Source organism: Convolutriloba macropyga, chromosome 9 (assembly GCF_964194025.1).
Source record: "Convolutriloba macropyga chromosome 9, txConMacr16.3, whole genome shotgun sequence".
In the NCBI taxonomy this organism is placed as follows: domain Eukaryota; kingdom Metazoa; phylum Xenacoelomorpha; order Acoela; family Convolutidae; genus Convolutriloba; species Convolutriloba macropyga.
This window is the reverse complement of record NC_134476.1, coordinates 31,914,480-31,938,447: the sequence shown is the minus strand read 5'-3', so window position 1 is coordinate 31,938,447 and position 23,968 is coordinate 31,914,480. Positions and strand designations below refer to the sequence as shown.

The following is a 23,968-nucleotide window of genomic DNA, read 5'->3' as shown; positions in this document are numbered from 1 at the left end:
GGGATGAAAACTTCTGATATTGTGTACGGGATAGAAATAGGTAGTGAAGAGTATTTGCGCATTACTCTGTGCTCTGTAGGCCTCTAGATTTTTTTACTCTTTAAGTGTACTGAGCATCGCAACAACTGAGAGGGCATAATTTCATTGTTTAAGAGGCAATTCTGGGAGTTATGGGCAATACCTCTCCACTCCCTGTTTTTCATTAATAGTCGCCCTCATCTTCTCAGCCGGCTATTATAGCGCTCCTATTTTTTTTACAATTCAATGAATTTGAATTGTATTGGGGCGCTGTCTTTTTACGACTCGAAGAGGAGTATTGGAGAAGTCCTTTTTTAATCAATCTTATTGGAGTGATTTTTGAAGCGGGAAATGAAAGGCGTGAAAAAACTTTGAGTGATTTTGGTGCTGAACAAAAGTGAAGAGCGGAGCAAAAAGAGAGTGGTTTTTGTTCATACCGCTGTTTTTGAGAGAGCGAGAAATTGATGTTTGAAAAAATTTTCTCTAAGCGAGCGAAATTTTTAGTTCACGTGCGGCTTTTAAAAGCAGTTTTTTGTTTGCAATTTTTAATGGTTATGAGGTTTGATTATGATATTGTATTAGTTTCAAGCTTATTTTGATAGGAATTGAAGGTTCCAAATAGTTATTTTGAGTTTAATGCTAATTTGGAGGTTTCTGATCAGTTTTGCTGGTTTTTAGGCCAAATTTAATGATTTTTTGCCTGTTTTTTTCATTTAATGCTCTAAGTGGTATTTGAATAGAAGCATGTTACTTGAGGAATATTCAGATACCAATTGACTAAAGTTTTCTTGGTATAAATCGTTTTTTTTTGTTGGGAAAATTGACTGAAAAATGATAAATTTTGAACAATTTTTCTTATTTTTTTTGCATTTTTTCTTTTTTTTTTAAAAATTCTTAGACAAGTTTCTTAGCATATTATGACTTGCCCATTGTTTTGCGAGCTTTCTGTGCTCTAATTGCAAAGGAACTTTACTCGGCTTTATGTTTCCCTGTACTATTAAAAAAAAACTCATTAAGTTTTTTTTGTTCAATTTGTATTTGAATGCGGTTTCTAATCTTCTTTAATTTTTTTTGGCGTTTGTGGAGGTTCAGGGTTCACAATAGCTGTTCTAGTTGCTTAGTCATAATTGTGGGCAATTTTCTCCTTCGAGTCGTTTCCGAAATTTTTCCGGCTATGTTTTTTTAGGATCTGTTCACACATTTTCATGATTTTTGAAGTCAAATTGGAGTAGTGATCTTGGTCACGCCGAAACAGAAGTGGAGTGAAAAAGCGAATGGTTTTGTGGCGTGAATTTTTTTTGTTTTAATTTGAAAGTAGAGTGAGAAAACGGTGTTTGAACAAAAATTCGATTTCTCGCTAGTGGTTTTTTGTTCACATGCGGTTTTTTTATTGATTGTCTGTTTTTTTTTTAAATTTTTTGATCTGATTTTTTTTAGAAATAGTTCTCCCAATTCACCCATAGTCCGTTCTAGGTCTAATTTTTTGTTTAGTCAATGAAAATTCTTTGAATTGTACGTCTGGACTTGTCCTGCTATGTTTTTTTTACTTCGTCAAACTTTTGTTCGCTTTACCCAATTTGCCGCTTTTTCGACTTTTTGCGTGAAATATTTTTTGAGTTCTTTAGGCTATTTTCACTCTTCTGTCATTCTCCTCAAATTCTTTTTAAACAGCAGCTGCTCAGCAAAGCAATTCAAAATAAAGAGAATCAGTATAAAAAAATCAAAGTCGGAAATAGAAACGGGATAAACCCATAAAGCCCATTTTTAGATGCCCGGTACTTGAACATCGTTCCTATGAGTCTTAGTTACGATTTCTAATGCATATTGGTTTTGATACTAGACCCTGTAGCCTCTCACCGAGAGACAGGAGTATGTTCAACTACGAAATGACATCAAAATAAATCGCACTTAAAAATGTTTTTATACAAAAATCAATTTTTGTTGATATTTTCTTCTCTTTCAATCCCAATCGAGTTATGGGAATCAACGGCGGCTATTTTTCGGCAATCTGCCGGATATGTTTTTACATTTCAATCAGAAATTTTAACCTTCGTCTACTGTGTGCGGCGTATAATGATCATGAGCAGACGTACGAAATATGTCCGCTAAATGTTTAGGGCTATTGTTGAGCTCAACTTTTTTTAGCCATAGGTGAGAAATGATTTTTCATCCTCTTCAATGATTCCAGAGTTGGAATTGGTTTTCTACACGTTTTTTGTTCAGCCGAAGCACTTCTGATGAATTATTGATCAAAAACGTGGAAGAGATTGATTACGTTCTGATTCCATCCGCTATATCTTTCGTTTTTCTTTTGTTTAAAAATGTCCATATACAACCATTCCCATATATACTGCACTCCCGCCACTGTCCTTATCTACACCTCTTTCCCCCCAACAAATCCTCTATATTTTTGGCCAAATAATTTTACTATATGAAAGAAAAGGGCTGAGTGGAACAGCATTGTTTGACTAGATTTTAATTAAGATAAGTAAAAGTTTTGAATGCATTTTTTCAATATTTTTGAGCAAGTTGGCAAATTTTTGCTGTTTTTTTTTATCTTGGTTGTATGATAATTTGAAGTTTGTTGTGGACTTTTCTCGCGATTCGTGGGTTGTTTTGGAATTTTGGAGTATTTGAGATTGATTAATTGCTCTTGAACGAAGTTCATAGCATTTATTGTAAACGCATTGTTTGACTAGATTTTAATTAAGATAAGTAAAAGTTTTGAATGCATTTTTTCAATATTTTTGAGCAAGTCGGCAAATTTTTGCTGTTTTTTTTATCATGGTTGTATGATAATTTGAAGTTTGTTGTGGACTTTTCTCGCGATTCGTGGGTTGTTTTGGAATTTTGGAGTATTTGAGATTGATTAATTGCTCTTGAACGAAGTTCATAGCATTTATTGTAAACGTGTGTTATGTCAATATTGTAAACGTGTGTTGCGTCTTTTATGCAAAATTTTTGCTCGACAATTTTGACTTTTCGAGTGACTTTTACGTCCTTGACTTTGTGCATTTCGCGTGATCTCAAGTTCTCTCTCAATCACAATTTCAAACAGCTGAACTCAATTGGCGGCAGTTTAATACTAAAATTCAAATGAAAAGTGCGCCGAACCTGGAGTCATTTTTTACTTTAAATCTTATGAGTGATATATGTTAACCTCTAATGTGGTTATTTGAAGTCCACTATTGAACTTCTTAGTCCCATTTAGGCTCCCCCCGGACTGAAGCAGGCTGCAATTGACTAGAGCTCCCACTAGTCGTTCGTGAGCAATTCTTCTGACGTTTAGTCGGTTATGTTTTAAATTTTAACGCAGTTTAGAGATTTTGAAACGAAATAAAGTCTGTTGGGAATTTGTGTAAATATTATTTTGAAGCTTTTCACTGCAAGTTATTCGTTTTAAGAACCTGAACTGCAATTTTTTACTAATTTTTTGGCAGTTTATGCGAAACATTTTTTAAAAAAAACTCTGATTGCTTAGGAATGAAAGTTTTCCATTAGTTTCTAAGTTGGTTTTTATTCTATTAAATTTTTGTCTACAAGGTATTATTTTTTGATAGTAGCTGGAGAAATTTGGATGTAGTTTGCAATTTCAAAAGTTTTTCTAATTTGTCTTCTTTTGTGTTAGTTCAGTTTCTCTGTTTGATTGGTATTGGGTTTTGACATCGGTTAGATTGTGGTTATTTTGCTTGAAATGTTTGCCAGGACAGCCTTTCTTTTTTAAGGTTGGTTGGTGAAGAAAACTGACGATCTTTTAATTGAATTTTTTCCCGAATTTACACTCGTCAATTTCAGAAAAAAAGTGGTAAAGTTTTGAAAATGACGCGTCGCTTAATAATGAAAGAGTGTAAAATTGTTATAAAAAATCCTCAAAATTAAGCTTTTTTCATTTGAGCATGCAATTTTTGCTTTGTTAACAAATGTAATTTTTCGTCTCCGCCATTTTTGCTGCGACCACTTGATCCAGATTCGAAAGTTGAAAAAGTTTGAATTAACTACCTCAGTCGCTTAGAAACTGAATTTTTGTGATGGATGTCATGTTAGTCGTTTTGTCTGAAGACGTTAGGTTCAGAGAATTGATGACTTATTTCGCTCAACAGTTTTGCTCTGACTTATTTGAGAAAATTATTTCTATAGTTGTTTAATGAGTCAGAGGAAAACTTTTGAGCGAGGTAAGTCAAGAATGACCAGACGTGAATTGTCCAGACAAAAAGATTAACTTAGACATCCAGCTAACAAATTCAGTTACCAAGTGACAGAAGTAGTTGATGGCGTTGGCGTCAAGTGGCTTCAGTTATCACTTGCTCTCAAACAGTTGTTAGAATTTAGCTGATCTTTCAATTTTTTGTCTGAGCAATCTCACTTCTTTGTTATGAAATTCTTAACTTTAGCTGACAAATATTTGGTTCAGCAATTCCTAAGCGATTAAATTTTATAGTGCTTTTGAGAGATGTTACCATTGTTCTTAGTGTCCAAAAATGTTGGGCGTGGTCCAACAGCGGTTAATATGTTTCCTTGTTACAAATTAATCGTTTCACAGCATTAGTTTTTCCGTGTTTTTAAACTGAACTTTAACAGCTAATTACAAAACAATTGGGCGATTTTTTCACGTTCTTTTGTATCACAAAATGCATTATCTGCAACTGGCAAGTCACTGAATTTACACTGTCGTTTCAGGGTGACAAGTTATTTGCAGTGATAGCATTTGATATCTGTTTTCAGTGTTTTTCCCTTGAATGCTATAAAGGATACATTAGTTCTAATGGTGCATAGTTTCAATTGTTTGAGTCTTTTAACAGTATTTGAACGTTTTGATATTCTAACTCATTTCGTCGTTCTTTTTGGTGCTTTGTCACTGAGTGTTATGACATCTCGAATTGGCTTGCTAATCAGGAATTATTAGATCTGCTGAAATGGTATTTTGTAGGCATTGATTACTTTACTTTGACCCCATTTGTTTGAGAAAATTTGGAATTGATTTTTGAGTTTAGCCAGCTTTTATTCTTTTTGTTACTATGTCCTTTTTTCGCATTAAAGAGATGGACAATTTAATGATCATAGAAACTATATGACCTAATAAGGCAATGTTTGATGTTGTTCAGTTTTTCCTTTCAGGTCAAAAATTTCTTGAATTTTGAACTAATTTTTATTTCTTCTTGAACGGAGAAGTAGTGTTGTAGTAGTCTTCATAATGCAAGCTGTTCTCTTCATTCATCCTTTTGGATTTTTTTGAATAAATTTAATCCCACTTTAATTTCTAAATCTTGAGTGGACTTACTTGAATCATAAAAAAATTACGCAATATAACGCAAAAATGCTATCAGTGATAAAGATATCATATAACGCAAAAATGCTATCGTTCATTGCGGATGCCTGGACTAGTCATAGCTCTTTCAGAATAATTATGTACCAGTTAGTTACTAATGATCATAACTAACTGAAAACAAAAAGCATCATTAAAAGTGCTTTTTATGGAAGACCTTCCGCATCTTTGTTCTCTTGCCTTTGAGTGAAAATTTCGAATGATTAGTTTTAAAATAACTTTTATCGAAATTTTTTAAAAAGCGGAATAAAACAAAGAGTAATACAGATTTTTAGATAGAACAAAGTATTAGCTTTTGTTTAGATTCAAGCTGATCAATCAGGCTGCCAGAAATGCCTTGGTGAAGGGAAGGTTCATATCTTGAAGAGTGACGTCATCGGCTGTGTGGATATGAATGATGTGACGGTCTGCTGTTCCTCAAGTGAAACTGTGGGCCTTGGAGAAGGCTTGGGAGAGCTTTGTATTGGGAACAAATTCATTTAGTTAATTCTTAACCAGTGAAATAAAACTTGATACATCTTGATAAGAAACATACTATATCTTGGTTTATCTTGCCACGATCTTGCCATGGTCTTCAGGTCTTCCAAGAAAACATCAAGATATGTACGAACTTGCCAGTTCCTTTCATGGCTGTTCAGAAACGCGATCTTGGCAGGATTTCCAAGAAAGATTAACCATGGTATGGCAAGATATATCAGGTATTAAAAATTCAATAGCACCCAAAAACAAGATATAGCAGGAAATCATAAGATTGAGCAAGAATTATCAAGAATGTGGGAAAATACAGCTCCCGTTATATTTTTAACCCACAAACGAGCCGCATTTTTTCAGTATAATAAAATTTTTAAGTGGATGCTAGCTCGGTAAGTACATATTACACACCTTATACAGGACCCCCACCGTGAAGGCCCCCACAAAGGGCCAAAAAATCTAAAAATTTGTAACATAACATAAAACAGCATTGAAAGAACAAAACAGCAAAAGAGCAACACAAGGAAAATTCAAGGCCCCCACAAAGGGCCAAAAAAATCTAAAAATTTGTAACATAACATAAAACAGCATTGAAAGAACAAAACAGCAAAAGAGCAACACAAGCAAAAAGCAACTACAGTATTTAAGCATCTAACATCAAATACGGAGAACAAAAAGTCATCAAAAATTTGCAAAACCAAATTTGGTTAAAAAACTATTCCTCCAAAAGTCAAATTAAAAAAAAATCACTACGCTTCAAAAGAAAATTTATCGGTATACGCGCATCAGCACACTAAAAACAACTGGTTTTGACAAATCAGGGACCAAAAAAGCAAAAAAAGACTTAAAAGAACCTAACCAAACCAAGCTGGAGAGATTTCGACAGAAAATGGGGCTCAATTTTTGGAGACGAGGTGTGCATATTGCTTAAAGATTTTTCCAAAAAAATGTAAACCGCCCTCCAAATCATCAGTCAGTACCGTGGTCTTTTAAAATCAGTAGTGCATCAAAAAACGGCCAAAAACAAACGTTTTTTCTGTGCAGCCAAATGTAAAAGTTTTCCCACAAAAATAAAAATTTTTCATAATTTCAATCTTTTAAAAATGAATCTGCTGTTTTGGCACATCAGCACACTACATTCAACTGGTAAAAACAAATCATGGTCCAGAAGAGCAAAAAATGAAAAGCAAAGTTTTAGGTTCTGATTTGAGAAGAATTTTTAGAGGGAAGTTTTTGACAATTAAATTTATCTCACAGGAATTCATCTCATCAACGAAATTTATCTTTGCATGACCCAAACTAGAAAAAATTGCAGAACTTTTTTTTGGTAGTCAGCTTCGGAACGCTAAAAAGTTAGGAGAAAATCAAGCTTGAGAGAGCTCACACAAAGTTTTCGAAGACGAAGTGTACCTATTGATTCTAACATGTAAATCTTTCAAAAAAGTATCAACTGCCTATAGAATCAATATCGGTTAACCCACTGGGCTTGTAAAAGTATTAGTACAGCAAAAGTTGACAAAAAGTAACACATTGTGGCAGTCAAACCTGGTTAATTTCCTCACAAAAAATTAAAAATATCATCACTTCAAACAGAACAAATCTACCAATTGGCTCATCAATACACTTCATAAAACTGCTATAACAATTCAAGCCCCAAAAGCAAATATTGGATTAAAGGGTCGCAGATATTCTCAATTCAAAGAAGAGAAAAACCTTGGGTACTAAAAAACATTTTGTGAAAAAAACAATTAAATTCAATTGAAACACTATTCTGCTATCAGTCAAGTTTAATTTCTCGTCAAATAATCATACAATGTACAATATTGCTCTGGTTATACACGCCACAGGGATTAACCAAACAACTCAATGGAATGTAAGCGCGTTCTAGTTTATCGACTAACTGCACAATGAAATTTTTGATTCCCATTTTTTCAGGTTTTCGACAATATCATTGTTTACGACATTCATTGGAAAATCTTAATCATCAGATGATAATTGGAGGATATTTAGGGCTGCTTTTGATTCAGCAACATTAATGAATTTCGAGCAGATCGAATTTAATGGCATCACCAATGACAAATTTGACCAAATGACAGTAGGTTTTGTTGACGGAGAACTCAGTTTTTATCGTGACAAGAATAGTTTACGTTACTGCAAACGAAATGTTTTGAAGGCTTCAGAATCTTTGTATTAGTTAGAGGAGCAAAAGGATCTTGCCACGATCTTTCCCAGGTACTTACCAAGAAAACATCTTGATAAGATATGTACGAACTTGCCAGTTCTTTTCATGGCTGTTCAGAAACGCGATCTTGGCAGGATTTCCAAGAAAGATTAACCATGATATGGCAAGATATATCAGGTATTAAAAATTCAATAGCACCCAAAAACAAGATATAGCAGGAAATCATAAGATTGAGCAAGAATTATCAAGAATGTGGGAAAATACAGCTCCCGTTATATTTTTAACCCACAAACGAGCCGCATTTTTTCAGTATAATAAAATTTTCAAGTGGATGCTAGCTCGGTAAGTACATATTACACACCTTATACAGGACCCCCACCGTGAAGGCCCCCACTAAGGGCAAAAAAATCTAAAAGTTTGTAACATAACATAAAAGAGCATTGAAAGAACAAAACAACAAAAAAACAACACAAGGAAAATTGATTACAGACTAAGCAACTACAGTATTTAAGCATCTAACATCAAATACGGAAAACAAAAAGTCATCAAAAATTTGCAAAACCAAATTTAGTTAAAAAACTATTCCTCCAAAAGTCAAATTAAAAAATCACTACGCTTCAAAAGAAAATCTACCGGTTTACGCGCATCAGCACACTAAAAACAACTGGTTTTGACAAATCATGGACCAAAAAAGCAAAAAAGACTTTAAAAAAATTTTCAGTTTGAAATTGAGAAGCATTTCGAAAGGATAAATTTTTTGAGAACGAAAAACAATTCTTCATTTACGGGAACCAAATTAGAAGAACGTGTACTTCTTTTTAATTAGGAAACGTCTACTTTTGGTATCTATCAGGTTCTGAACGATAAAAGACCTAACCAAACCAAGCTGGAGAGATTTCAACAGAAAATGGGGCTCAATTTTTGGAGACGAGGTGTGCATATTGCTTAAAGTTTTTTCCAAAAAAATGTAAACCGCCTCCCAAATAAACAGTCAGTACCGTGGTCTTTTAAAATCAGTAGTGCTTCAAAAAACGGCCAAAAACAATTGTTTTTTCTGTGCAGCCAAATGTAAAAGTTTTCCCCACAAAAATAAAAATTTTTCTTCATAATTTCAATCTTTTAAAAATGAATCTGCTGTTTTGGCACATCAGCACACTACATTGAACTGGTAAAAACAAATCATGGTCCAGAAGAGCAAAAAATGAAAAGCAAAGTTTAATGTTCTGAATTGAGAAGAATTTTTAGAGGGAAGTTTTTGACGATTAAATTTATCTCACAGGAATTCATCTCATCAACGAAATTTATCTTTGCATGACCCAAACTAGAAAAAATTGCAGAACTTTTTTTGCTAGTCAGCTTCTGAACGCTAAAAGTTAGGAGAAAATCAAGCTTGAGAGAGCTCAAACAAAGTTTTCGAGGGCGAAGTCTACCTATTGATTCTAACATGTAAATCTTTCAAAAAAGTATCAACTGCCTATAGAATCAATATCGGTCAACCCACTGGGCTTGTAAAAGTATTAGTACAGCAAAAATTGCCAAAAAGTAACACATTGTGGCAGTCAAACCTGGTTAATTTCCTCACAAAAAATTAAAAATATCATCACTTTTCAAAAAGAACAAATCTACCAATTGGCTCATCAATACACTTCATAAAACTGCTATAACAAATCAAGCCCCAAAAGGAAATACTGGATTAAAGGGTCGCAGATATTCTCAATTCAAAGAAGAGAAAAACCTTGGGTACTAAACATTTTGTGAAAAAAAAATTAAATTCAATTGAAACACTATTCTGCTATCAGTCAAGTTTAATTTCTCGTCAAATACTCATACAATGTACAATATTAATCTGGTTATACACGCCACAGGTATTAACCAAACAACTCTATGGAATGTAAGCGCGTGCTAGTTTATCGACTAACTGCACAATGAAATTTTTGATTCCCATTTTTTCAGGTTTTCGACAATATCATTGTTTACGACATTCATTGGAAAATCTTAATCATCAGATGATAATAGGAGGATATTTAGGGCTGCTTTTGTTTCAGCAACATTAATGAATTTCGAGCAGATCGAATTTAATGGCATCACCAATGACAAATTTGACAAAATGACAGTAGGTTTTGTTGACGGAGAACTCAGTTTTTATCGTGACAAGAATAGTTTACGTTACTGCAAACGAAATGTTTTGAAGGCTTCACAATCATTGTATTAGTTAGAGGAGCAAAAGGATCTTGCCACGATCTTGCCCAGGTACTTACCAAGAAAACATCTTGATAAGATATGTACGAACTTGCCAGTTCTTTTCATGGCTGTTCAGAAACGCGATTTCCAAGAAAGATTAACCATGATATGGCAAGATATATCAGGTATTAAAAATTCAATAGCACCCAAAAACAAGATATAGCAGGAAATCATAAGATTGAGCAAGAATTATCAAGAATGTGGGAAAATACAGCTCCCGTTATATTTTTAACCCACAAATGAGCCGCATTTTTTCAGTATAACAAAATTTTTAAGTGGATGCTAGCTCGGTAAGTACATAGCACACACCTTATACAGGACCACCACCGTGAAGGCCCCCACTAAGGGCAAAAAAAAATTTAAAAGTTTGTAACAACATAAAACAGCATTGAAAGAACAAAACAACAAAGAAACAACACAAGAAAAATTGATTACAGAGTAAGCAACTACAGTATTTAAGCATCTAACATCAAATACGGAGAACAAAAAGTCATCAAAAATTTGCAAAACCAAATTTGGTTAAAAACTATTCCTCCAAAAGTCAAATTAAAAAAATCACTACGCTTCAAAAGAAAATCTACCGGTTTACGCGCATCAGCACACTAAAAACAACTGGTTTTGACAAATCTTGGACCAAAAAAGCAAAAAAGACTTAAAAAAAATTTTCAGTTTGAAATTGAGAAGCATTTCGAAAGGATAGATTTTTTGACAACGAAAAACAATTCTTCATTTACGGGAACCAAATTAGAAGAAAATGTACTTCTTTTTAATTAGGAAACGTCTAATTTTGGTATCTATCAGGTTCTGAACGATAAAAGACCTAACCAAACCAAGCTGGAGAGATTTCAACAGAAAATGGGGCTCAATTTTTGGAGACGAGGTGTGCATATTGCTTAAAGATTTTTCCAAAAAAAATGTAAACCGCCTCCCAAATCAACAGTCAGTACCGTGGTCTTTTAAAATCAGTAGTGCTTCAAAAAACGGCCAAAAACAAACGTTTTTTCTGTGCAGCCAAATGTAAAAGTTTTCCCACAAAAATAAAAATTTTTCTTCATAATTTCAATCTTTTAAAAATAATTCTGCTGTTTTGGCACATCAGCACACTACATTCAACTGGTAAAAACAAATCATGGTCCAGAAGAGCAAAAAATGAAAAGCAAAGTTTTAGGTTCTGAATCGAGAAGAATTTTTAGAGGGAAGTTTTCGACAATTAAAATTATCTCACAGGAATTCATCTCATCAACGAAATTTATCTTTGCATGACCCAAAATAGAAAAAATTGCAGAACTTTTTTTTGCTAGTCAGCTTCTGAACGCTAAAAGTTAGGAGAAAATCAAGCTTGAGAGAGCTCAAACAAAGTTTTCGAAGACGAAGTGTACCTATTGATTCTAACATGTAAATCTTTCAAAAAAGTATCAACTGCCTATAGAATCAATATCGGTCAAGCCACTGGGCTTGTAAAAGTATTAGTTCAGCGAAAATTGCCAAAAAGTAACACATTGTGGCAGTCAAACCTGGTTAATTTCCTCACAGAAAATTAAAAAATTCGTCACTTTCCAAAAAGAACAAATCTACCAATTTAGGCTCATCAATACACTTCATAAAACTGCTATAACAAATCAAGCCCCAAAAGCAAATAATAATGGATTAAAGGGTCGCAGTTATTGTCAATTCAAAACACAGAAAAACCTTGGGTACTAAACATTTTGTGAAAAAAAAACAATTAAATTCAATTGAAATACTATTCTGCTATCAGTCAAGTTTAATTTCTCGTCAAATACTCATACAATGTACAATATTAATCTGGTTATACACGCCACAGGATTAACCAAACAATTCTATGGAATGTAAGCGCGTTCTAGTTTATCGACTAACTGCACAATTAATTTTTTTTATTCCCATTTTTTCAGGTTTTCGACCGTGTCATTGTTTACAACATTCATTGGAAAATCTTAATCATCAGATGATAATAGGAGGATATTTAGGGCTGCTTTTGTTTCAGCAACATTAATGAATTTCGAGCAGATCGAATTTAATGGCATCACCAATGACAAATTTGACAAAATGACAGTAGGTTTTGTTGACGGAGAACTCAGTTTTTATCGTGACAAGAATAGTTTACGTTACTGCAAACGAAATGTTTTGAAGGCTTCAAATGGTCCAATGGCAGCGAACTAACAGTTGGGCAGTTTCTCAAAGAGGGGTCACCGTCAGATAATTTGGGGTTATTTTTGAGACAAGTTTTCTTCAGAAGCCCTTTAGAAAACGTTTTGCCACCACATCTGTGAATTGGACCGGAGGAACTTACGTGGGTGATTGGCTCATCAAATTGTGATGTGCTGCCTCAACAAGAAATGCCGAGTACAGCGTGAGAACCCTGAGTGCGTACCTAAATTACATATCAGGAGGTAGGAGTCGGAAGCGACGGAAAAGCATTTCACAGAAACTGTTGGAACTGACAAAATTTTGAGCACTTTTTTAAAGAGTGTCACAAAGCACGTACTTAACTTTGAGAAAATTAACTTTGAATTAAACTCTACACGAAAATTAAATTTGAGAAAAAATAGAAGGCAAGGTAAACCTCAGCAACACGAGATCCATGAACAAAAAGCAACAAAAATTAAGTTGTCAATAGTTGATAGTGACAAAGAAGAAAAATACTTAAATCTTCTATGTGTAAAAGGTCATGCATATTAAACACCTCTGAACCCGCGCCGTATTATTTTTTAACATTGCGGCTGAAAGTGGCAATTTCCCTGCAGCTACACGTTTCTTCACATCAGATGACTCCTCGACCAGAGCTCTTATTGCCAGAGACAGGCAAGAGAAATGAGAGATGTAATGGCTCAGACAACCTGACAACATAACATAACCGTAAAACAAAAAGGATTTAAACTCAAAAGCTTTCCAATGCTTCAGAGTCTCTAAGCTTCTGGACTGGCCGAAGACGGACAGTCGGGAGTTTGCTCGGGGCCTGTTTCTCTTGACAACATGCTGTTGCGTGTGGTTTGGAGAAGAGCTCTGACCACACCCAAAAAAACTGGTGCATGTAGAAGAGAATGCAGTCGGGCGAAACCACCACAGGTTTCAAGCACGGGTAGCCCGCAAAAGATGCTTGCCTGCAATAACCAATGATTGCAACAGAACGAAAAATAATCTAGCAAGTTTATTCTGAGTCCTCTCAGTTTCAGTATATCGATTGCGTCAAATTGAAAAAATATCTTGAAGGCCGCCAATAGGTCCACTAATGCAGTCAATCAACTTCAATGAAGTCGACCTTTCAGCATTTGTCCTCAGAGATCTATGCAACCCGTATCTGTACACCCAAATTATTTTTTGTGAGCCGTTTCTCCATTTAAAAGTCACTTGGGACAACCATGTCTGCCATTAAGCTGAGTTTGATTGACTATTTGAGCTTTAGAAACTATGTCGAGTACCAGTAGCTCAATTTCGAGTTTCAACTGAAAAAATGCTCTATTAGGCCCCCAAAAATTCTCGCTGAACTTTACCTAAGCGTTACTGAAACATCAAAAAAGAAGGGTGGGTATAGCAACAGAACTTGGCTTGAAGTTCTCAACTTAAACCGAAAACTAAGATATGTTTATCGAAAAGAGGCAGGTACTCACTGTATACTCGCAATTCCCGACACTTACACTAAACCATCTATGGTTTGAAGGAAGGCTTCATCGAGTCCTCCGAATAGTTCGTCAAAACATGGTTTCTTGTTCCTTCGTACAGGCCTGCAAGAACCATACTGCTGTATTTGACTCGCCTCTAAGAAGGCAGATTTGCAATCAGTAACCAGATCGGGTAAATTTCAAATTTGCCGGAGTTAACTGGAGAGACGCCCTCCTTGTTCAAAATAAGGCGATCTGTTTTGAAAATTTTTTAGCTGAAGACGACGAATTGCTAAGTTTTTCAGATTTTTTCTCCAACAAGAAAACCACTTAAATTAAAAATGACCCGATTCGTAACTCCCATATTCTGAAGTTGATGAGCGTTTTCGTTTGCGATTTGTTTGATGCGTTGAAACCAGGGCAAATTATTTGAGAGCGGAAACGAGTCGTTAAACAAACACATAATAGCTCGGTCAGATAGGCTAAAAACAGACGCAAAATTCAAAAAAACGGTTTTAAAATGTTGACGTTGAAATTTTACTGTTTTCGCAAACACCATCAATGCTCTCAGAATTCTCACCAGAAGACTTGGCAGAGCTTTTATCGGACTCTACATGAGCGGATATAAAATCTCAAAAAAATCGGCAACAAATTCTTCACGTAGAGGAGTAGAAATCCTATTATCCCTTTCAAAAAAGAGAATGATTGGGACTAGCAGTAGAGAATTCGTTGCTCTCCTTTTTTAACGCAAGAGGGAGAATGTTAACCTCTAAAGTAGTTTCCTCAATAAAAGAGCAATCAGAAGTAAATACCGACAAGTCGGAGCCCGATGAACTCTCTAGTGCTCTTTTACGATAAAACCTCTTTGATGCTCTTGTTTTCGCTAGTTGTTCTCCTTTCCTTTGTCTACGTTTTGATGCTGCTGGTTTTTAAAGCAGTGGTAAAGGAGTTTAACTTAGTTGGAAGGGCGTTTTCACTTTCAAGAACAGGATTAGAAGCTATAGTTGTTCGTCGGCAACCTGATCTTGTCCATGAATCGTATAGACAAACTTGTGTCCTATGGAACTCTTAAATGAGGGCATTGGCAATCTGCTGTGTTTCCCCCGAAATACTCAGCACCGTAGAAAACAGTGATTACTTCCCCAATCTCAATTTTGTTTTTTTGCAGTCGCTGTTAGTTCCATCTTAAAAAATCAGGAGCGTACTTGCAATTCGGGACACATGGAGAGTTTACTAAAGATAGTCCCCCAACATAATCTTGCAAGCCTCTTTGTGCCAATCAGCAGAGAAGTCGTTAATTTTCGGAATGGCTTCACTCCGCGGCAAATTCGAGAGATAACCAGTCAGTCTTTCGACTGTTGTTCCACAATCTAGCTTCTGTTTTGTAAAAACGCCAACATTGGCCGATACTCGGCAAAACCAAATGATTTTATCTAATCGTCTATCGTTTTACTCGACAAAAAACTGATTTTGAGGGGATTTATTTGTCTGACTCTTAGAAGTATCTTAAGATAAGGACGAAGATCTGTTATCAGCAAAAGCTAAATCTTGCCTAGTATAATCATTTTAACGCGCCTCAGCAATTGGACACGAAATCAAAGACAGCAAGAAAACTCAAAAGCAATCAAGTCTGAATCTTTTAAAAAGTATTTTTTTTCGTAGACCAACTACATCAAAAATTAGCTCTGTTTCGGAACCTACTAGGAATGTGACACTCCTACGCGGACCCACAGTTCAATTGAAGAAGCCCTTAACTAGACTGAAAATCACTTTTCATGAAACTGCACAAGTTATTTTGTGCTCAAAGTTTGACAACATCTGGCACTATTTTCATCTCTCAAAAGCACTCATTTCCTTCATTTGTGCTTCGATTGAACAAGCGCTGTCTAATGACAAGTATGTAGTGGCTTTGGGTACTCTGAGTGCAAAACATTTTCAAAACAAGAGAAATTTGATCAAACCGCGAACTTGAGAGAAAAGATAACCTCATTCAGCATCAAAATGAGAATCAAAATTTGAGGCCTCAGATTTTTTGTGCAACGGTTTCCGAATGCCTAACGAGCATTTAGAAACACTAAGAATCATCAGTAACCAAAATATGTTTCTCCAGTTGGTCGAAAAAAGGACACCAACAGCCCTTGATTACTCATGCCTTCTGTTAGTGCTTAACCAACAAGTTCTGGTGCAGCAGCAACGCCGCACCCTTATCGCATAAGAAACACCACACAGTGAGTGCCCACATGGCTCAAATCATTGCTTCACCTCACTGCAGGAGGCTGAAAAAGCACTCGGTGAGTGTTAACACACACGACCTAAATAATTGCTGCGTTTGATCACAGGCGGCTTTGAGCAAAAGAAAAACACACTCATCGCTCAAGCCGCTACTGTGCGCCCGAGAAAAAGCGTTGGTACCCATTACTGCTACAAAAAAGCAAGGCACTCGATGAGTGCTCACAGGACTCAAATAATTGCAGCGCTTTATAACAGGAGTCTCTGAGCAAGACAAGAAAAGGCTAAGGCCATTACTGAGCGCTAAAAAGCAAAGAGAGCACAACGTGCGATGGTTGAAATCCGTTGTGGCAGCAGATGCGCCAAGGCAAACAAACAAATGCTCTGAAAATGTCCGCACATGATGTGCACAAAGACGCAGCCGGGGAAATCGACTAACCGGCGTCACAACGGGACAGGTGGGGGGAATGCACCTGACCTTAGAATAACAGAATACGTAATAAGGGGGTAAGCGGGTATTTTTCACTCTTACAGCTGAAAATTGGAGGAGAGTTCCCTAGCCATCTATGGGTGTTATGGCAGCCCTGGTGATTCATCTGTTTTAATTTGACTAGTGGTATAATTTTTGACTTCTGTTAAAATCACTTAATATTTGACTACTGTTATAAATATCTCCTATAGTTAATGTTATAAATACAAGCTAATGTAACCAAAAGTTATGGGAGCAACCAGAAACATATTGGGTCTATGGAATCACTACCAGGGACCAGAAACGATAGTTTTACTTATCATTTTAAGGATATAATCAGGGGAAAGGGGAGGTCATTTCCAGAGTGAAAAATGACCCCTGGATCGGCTAAAATACTGTACAAAAATATGTGGGGGTTTCACCATTTCAATTTGGGTCTGGTGAACCTGTTCTATCAGCCCAAATAGCCTTTTTTGCACTTTTTCACATGGAAAACCTGATCATGAGCTGGGTCCGGGGGGTTGGGGGCTCATCTGCAGACCCAAACTTGACCTCCTGAAACCCGGAAAACCATGATGAAACTATATATGGGGAGCTTCCCCATTACAAAAGGAGTTCAATTCATCTATTCATGCAGTCAAAATCAACAATTTTTCTCGTTTCACAAGTCGAAACGCGAAACTTACAAGACACTAAAAAGTCAAAATGATCGTATGTGTCGCGGCCCATTTCTTGAAAATGGCTGAAAACTAAACGCCATTTAGAAGAATTAAAGTAGGGCTCGAGTTGAGTTCAATTGAACAAAAAGATTGCAATCGCTTCTCTCTACAAGCAGATATTCTACTATAAATCTACGGTACCAAATGCCTTTTCTTTGACTCCCGAATTTCACATTCGCTAAAAAAGCCATCATAACGTGGGAAAAGGGAGACAATGTGTATAAAGGGACACTCCCCATTTTATGAGCAATCTAAAACATTATAATTTGAACAGAAAAATTCAACTTTATTAGATCAACGTCGAAATAGCCCAAAGTTGGACAAAATCGAGGTTTGATTCATACAGAAAAAAATTGAACCCCTCAACTCAATAAAACCACATAGAAAATATATGGGGATACTTACCACTAAATCAGGAATCTAAGAAGCCCATATATGTGTTTGTACTCTTGTATTTTGGGATACCGAAGTTTAGGTGACACCAATTTTACTCGAAAATGCGGTTAATTTGAAATCTGCATTTAAAAATTTTTTGATCAGGCAGATTTAAGGAACAAAAAGGTAAGTCGAAGGAAGAGGGGATTCACTATCGACAAAACGCGACTCCGATTAGTTTCAGTGATATTAGCAAAAGTTCGAAGTGAAGCCCTTTTTTCGGTATCAGAGCAGTGACCTAGATCTCCACAACGTGCGCAAGAATAGCCCCAGAACGTGCTCTAATGATCTTCTGGACAGCAAATATGTTAACAATGACAATATTGGTTGCACCGATTTTTTACCACGACTTGGAAAATATGTTTCACAGCTCGCAGTAGAGGAAATATGGTTTTAGATGTTTCAACAAATACCACTTCCTCAGAATTTCCTTGATTTAGAGAAAAAAATGTTATGTTTTTTTGAAGAAGCAATGATTCATTTCTATTAACAGGCATGGGTGCTGAATGGAAAAGGTTAGTTGCACTCGTACATATGAGTATATGACTCTATCATGGAATTTTGGAAATTAAGAACTTTGTTTGTTTGTTCTATTATCTTTAATTACTATTTTGAGCAAAAAGTGTCCATCAAGACATTTCAGTAAACGAAGTGATCTATGGGAGCAAGAACAGTTTGATATCTACCAAATGTGACTATCGTACCTCTATTGGATGTAGTAAGTAAGAAGCTACAAAAACTGAAGCAATCGAGAAATATATATACATATCAAATGAAAAAAATCTGGGAATTTGCTAAAATAATTTTAGGAAAATAAACAAATATCTAACTGCTAGTTGCGCTTAACGCGTAGCAGTACTATATAGATTGAGCTCAATCAGGAACATTGAAAACCGTTTTAAGCCACCAAAGTTTGGATTTCAATGTTTCGACCATTTTTTTTAATCTATCAATTCCAAAAAGCTAACAAACAGCAAAACTATTAATTCCGTAAGAGATTTTCAATAAGGGCTCAAGATAAGTTCAAAACAACCAAAAACTTTAAAAGTTGGATAATTTTATTGGGAGATATTTCATAAAAAGAACGGTACCCTGACCTTTGACTCCCTTGTTCCACGTTTTGCTAAAATACACCATCAAAGCAAGAAAAAGGGGCGAAATATGTATATGGTGAAATTTTATCAGTTGGCCAATCTAATACACCATAATTTACTGGACAAAAAATTCCACTTTACTATGTCAACGTCGAAAAAGACAAAAATTGGCCAAAATCGAGGTTGGAAGCATAGAGAACAAAAATTGACCCCTTCAACTAAATATAACCAGATAGATATATATGGGGTTACTTCTCACTTTCTCAGGTATCTACGGAACCTATTTATGCAGAAATAATATGGTGTGTTGGGGTACCCACTTTTGTAGAGATAGAATGGTGTGTTGGGGTAGAGATAATATGGTGTGTTGGTGAACACCAATACCACCTAAAATGGTGACTTTCAAATTTATCAATCAATAACTTTTTCACCACGCGGACATAGGGTGGCAATTACATAGGGAGAGCAAGACAGCTACAATATTAACACAATGAGCTTTTGTTGATACGATCATTAGGAACTTGACTAGATATCAACCAAACAACAAAGTGTACCTCTAACTTTGGGCTAAGAACACCAAAGTTTCTGTACAGGGAGTCATCGATTTTAGTCAGATCTCTGCTAACCTTTATGGCATGATGGGAAAAATTTCACAGCTGGCAATAAAGGCAATGAGAATTCCCACGTTTTGACAAAAGACAACAGAAATTGGATGGTTTCTGGAAAAACAAAGAAAAAATTGGTGGAGACTGATGGTTAAAATTAGCTTCATATGCCAACTTAGAGAATGGAAAATCGAAAACGTAAACAACATTTTGGCTTCTAGGAAAATACAAGTACAATATTGTGAACCCAATAGATCAGTATGTCTTACAAGTTTGGACTCATACAAGATTTTAATCAGATCGTTTAAGGATGAAATGTAAAATAGACACAGAGAAACTTTTTTGTATCTAGAGAAGAGGACTAACATCCTTAGAATTGGTTCAATAATTTGGAAATATTATCAATTCTTTAAAAGGTGGCAGTAATTTTGGTCAACGTCGACTGACAAAATTGCACTAATTTCACCCAATATATTGGAAACAGAATAACAAGGTATATGTTAGGAAAAATGTAGTCATCGGGGTTCTCTAGTTCTCTAACAATTATAGTTGTCTTTGAAGGAAACTTTACAGAGATGTTAACAAGCATCGCAAAATAAAAAAACGCATCTTCAAGCAGCACCTTGTAATCATTAAAGCAGTAATCGGGCTAATAGTGATACAAAAACGCAAATAAAGGCTAGGAGGAAAAATCTAAAATTTAACACCTACAATTGAGGTGCAAACTTCCATTGATTAGTTTCAAAATTTCTTGTATTTTCTGCTCAGACTGGCTTCAGTCTTCAGTATACTTTTTATTTTTTTTCTGCAAAGCTTCTCATCAGTGAGAGCCCTAAGCTTATTCATATTTCTGTGCAGATGACATGGTGTCACCGTTCAACAAAATTGAACTGTTTTACCCCAATTTACCCCAAAAACAAATCTGTTTCGGAAAATTTTTGCTGAGTAAATTTCATTCTATCACTCTGCTACGTCGTTTGATAATCCAAGAATTTCAGTTTTTTTTCTTCTGCCCATAGTTTGTGTTTCCGCCTATTGTAATTCAGATTGCTTTGATATACAACTCTGGCATAGAACTTAGTTCGGTTGTGGAGTTTTGGACAAAATCTGATGGTCATTCAATTAATCTAACAGTTTTCCGATGACTACTAGAAAATTATACAATTAAGATCCAGTCATTATTGAGTCACCTAGCACATTTTTGATGGTCGCAAAAGTGTTTTTAGCCGCAGCGATCTCGATTCTGTTCGACTTTGTGGGACTATGCAAGATTTGCGCCTATGAGTTTTTTTTCTGTCTGATCATAATCCCGTTTTTTAAGTCAAATTCGCGTTACATCGAGTCATCGCCTTGTGGAGTCATAGTTGCGTAACGTTACAACGCGTTGCTCCGCGCTGATTCTCACTAATTCGAGTCATAGCTAGGTTTTTGTCTGAATTGCCTGGTCATGACCATTTTTTTCTGGTTGACTGGTTCCTCCACCTCACTCCAGAATGCTTTAAATTTTTCTAAGTGTCAAGAATTATCAGGATCCTATCAAGTTACACCCAGAAAATTTGGCATATCTTGGTAGGATCATGTCAAGATCTTATCAAGGTGTTCCAAGAATTATTTGTCTATCAAGATCTTGCCAAGATGTTTCAAGTTTCGCAAGAGTTATCAAGATCTTGCATGACATGGCAAGGTGTATCAGGTTTCGTTTCACTGGGTAGGAAATCGATCATCATTTGTCGAATTATATGAAAAGATTTCTAATATTTGAATTTTGGCTGATTTAGTTTAGTTTTGTATTATCCGTTTTATACTTGGCAAAGTAAAGCTCAAGGCAGATAATGAATTCAAAATGATCATCTCTCACTGCCCCGAGGTTATGAAGAATGTGCATTCTGCTCTCCCGGAATTTTTCTTAAATTTTGGAGCAACAAGTCATTTTAGTTGGCACATTTCAGAGGTTATCTCTGCATCTTTTGAATTTGATTTTTCTTGTCTTTGTGAAAAATGCTGTTGTGAAATTAAGCATTTACGAAACTAAAAAGAGTTTAAATGCTATATAAAAATTATAGTCGCTGCACGAATGTTTGTTTATAGCTGCGATAGTTTGTAGTTATTATTGACGTTCGCGTGGGTTTTTAAGGGCCCGAAAGTGAAACGAAGCCCTGATTGGCAACATGGCATTTAATTGTTCTCGCCTGAGTTCTAGATGAATTTCTCCGACAATCGTCAGAATGTCTGGATACAAATATTAAAGGAAAAAATGGGCGTCATCGTAACTGTATAGAATGTCAACCAAAACATAAAATGTGGAAAAATTATCAACCTAATATATATCTTTCCTAATTATTACACGCAACCACTGCCCAAGACTGTTACAGCTTTCCAAAGCAATTCAAAACTAGAGCAAATGAAAACTTTTGAATTTGTGCAAAGCAGTAAAAAAAGTTTCATCGCGACCACATGACTCTAGGATTGATTATGCTAATTGCACAAAAATTGGTTATCACCGTTTGGGAGGTTAAAAAAATTCGTAGGCAGTGAGAATTTAAAAACTTTATTTTATATTTTGTTAGGAAACATCAACAACTGTGTGTTGAACATCACCTTCTAGTGGGCAGTAATTGTAGCTTGAAGTTCTGCAAATACTATTTGATTTTGAAGTCATCTTCGAGATTGAAATATTTGTTCCAACATTTGTTTCAAAACTAGGGGAATATATTAGCGGTGCTGGTTTTTTTCATCAGTCAAGTTTTCACTTTTTGTTAACGCATCGTAGAGTAAAGAGAACAACACCGATTTGTAGCCCTTGCCATCTAGTTCAGTTTTCGAAGATCCGAAATTTCAAAAACGGAGGAACTGTGAAATTTTCGAAGGAAAAATTGAGAAGGAAAAACGGTTGCTCGGGGCTGTACAGGGGTGGGGGGAGGGGTATGACAATAGAAACAAACAAAAAATTTTGCAGGAAACTTAGTTGGGTCCAATGAAAATTTTTTAATATTGCTATACATTTTCTAGCCTAAAAAATGAATAAAAATAAAGTGAATTTAAAAAAAACACATTTCTATCCGTCTTTGTATCCAGCTGGTTCAAAAATATAGTGTGAACCCGTTTTTTTCTCTATGTCGTAATTTTTTTTGAAAATTGATTACTGCAGGCATTTTAGAGCTCTCAAAGTACCAAAAGTAAACTTTGAAAATTTAAAAACTATTAACATAAAGGTGTATTCTTGTCTAAATTCTAGAGTTGATTTGCAAAGTTTCTTCTCGTTTAATCCAAACAAAATGTTTGAATATTTTCAAAACCTTGGAAACTTAAAAAAGACAAGAATCAACCTGATTTAAAATTTATTATGCTAATTGCACAAAATTTTGTTATCACCGTTTGGGAGGTAAAAATTCGTAGGCAGTGAAGGTTTAAAAATTTTATTTTTAATTTTAACGGGAAACGTCAACAACTGGGTATTTAACATCACCTTCTAGTGGGCAGTAAAGGTAGCTTGAATTTCTGCAAATACTTTTGATTTTGAAGTCATCTTTTTGATTGAAATAATTGTTCCAACATTTGTTTCAAAAAGTGGGGGAATATATATGCGGTGCTGGTTTTTTTATCAGTCAAATTTTCACTTTGTTCACGCATCGTGGATTAAAAACAAAGCCATTGTTTTGTAGCCTTTGCTATCTAGTTCTCATTTTTATTTAAAAAAATTATCTGAAAAATTTTTTAATGCTACACAGTTTCAAACCTAAAAAAATGAAAAATGAAAAGTTAATGTTTTTTTAAAAAGCCTTTCTATCCGTCTCTTTGTTTCCTGCTGGTTAAAAATTTTTCTGATCCCTTTTTTCTATATCAAAAAAGTTTTCAAAATTGAATACTACAGGCAATTTAGAGCTCTCCAAATAGCAAAAATAAACTTTAAAAATTAAAAAACTTTAAGGAGAAAGTTTTTTCTCTATGTCAAAAAAAGTTTTTTGAAAATTGAATACTTCAGGCAATTTGCAATTTGGAGCTCTCGAAATACCAAAATGAACTTTGAAAATTTAAAAACTAGAAGCAGAAATTTGTATTCTTGTCTAAATTCTGGAGTTGTTTTTTTGCAAAATATCTTCTCATTTAAGCCGAACTAACCGGTTGAGCATTTTCAAAAACCTTGGAAACGTAAAAAAGAGAAGAATCAACATGATTTTAAAATTGTTTTGCTAATTGCACAATAATTTGTTATCACCGTTTGGGAGGTAAAAGTTCGTAGGCAGTGAAGGTTTAAAAACTTTGTTTTTAATTTTAACGGGAAACATCAACTGGGTATGGAACGTCACCTTCTAGTCGGCAGTAACGGTAGCATGAAGTTTTGCAAATACTTTTCGATTTTGAAGTAATTTTTTGATTGAAATAATTGTTCCAACATTTGTTTCAAAAGTGGGGGAATATATATGCGGTGCTGGTTTTTTATCAGTCAAATTTTCACTTTTTGTTTACGCATCGTAAAGAGAAACACCGATTTGTAGCCCTTGCCATCTAGTTCACAGTTTTATAAAAAATGATCCAAAATTTCAAAAACGGAGGAACTGAAATTT

The 23,968-nt window shown here is 35.1% G+C and overlaps 1 protein-coding gene across 4 annotated transcripts in view; it reads left to right on the top strand.

The window, feature by feature from the left end:
- LOC142345734 (protein IMPACT homolog) overlaps positions 1 to 21,198 on the top strand; it is a 34,637-nt gene extending 13,439 nt beyond the window's left edge. For 2 of the 4 annotated variants that reach the window (XM_075398027.1, XM_075398026.1), the window contains one exon: positions 5,645 to 6,255. In XM_075398027.1, coding sequence (XP_075254142.1) covers positions 5,645 to 5,655 — 11 coding nt within the window. In that variant the 3' untranslated portion in view covers positions 5,656 to 6,255. Of the gene's footprint in view, positions 1 to 5,644; positions 6,256 to 21,115 lie in introns of those variants that run through there. The other 2 variants (XR_012759353.1, XM_075398025.1) reach the window with 2 other exon arrangements.
- Positions 21,199 to 23,968: the final 2,770 nt, after the last annotated feature.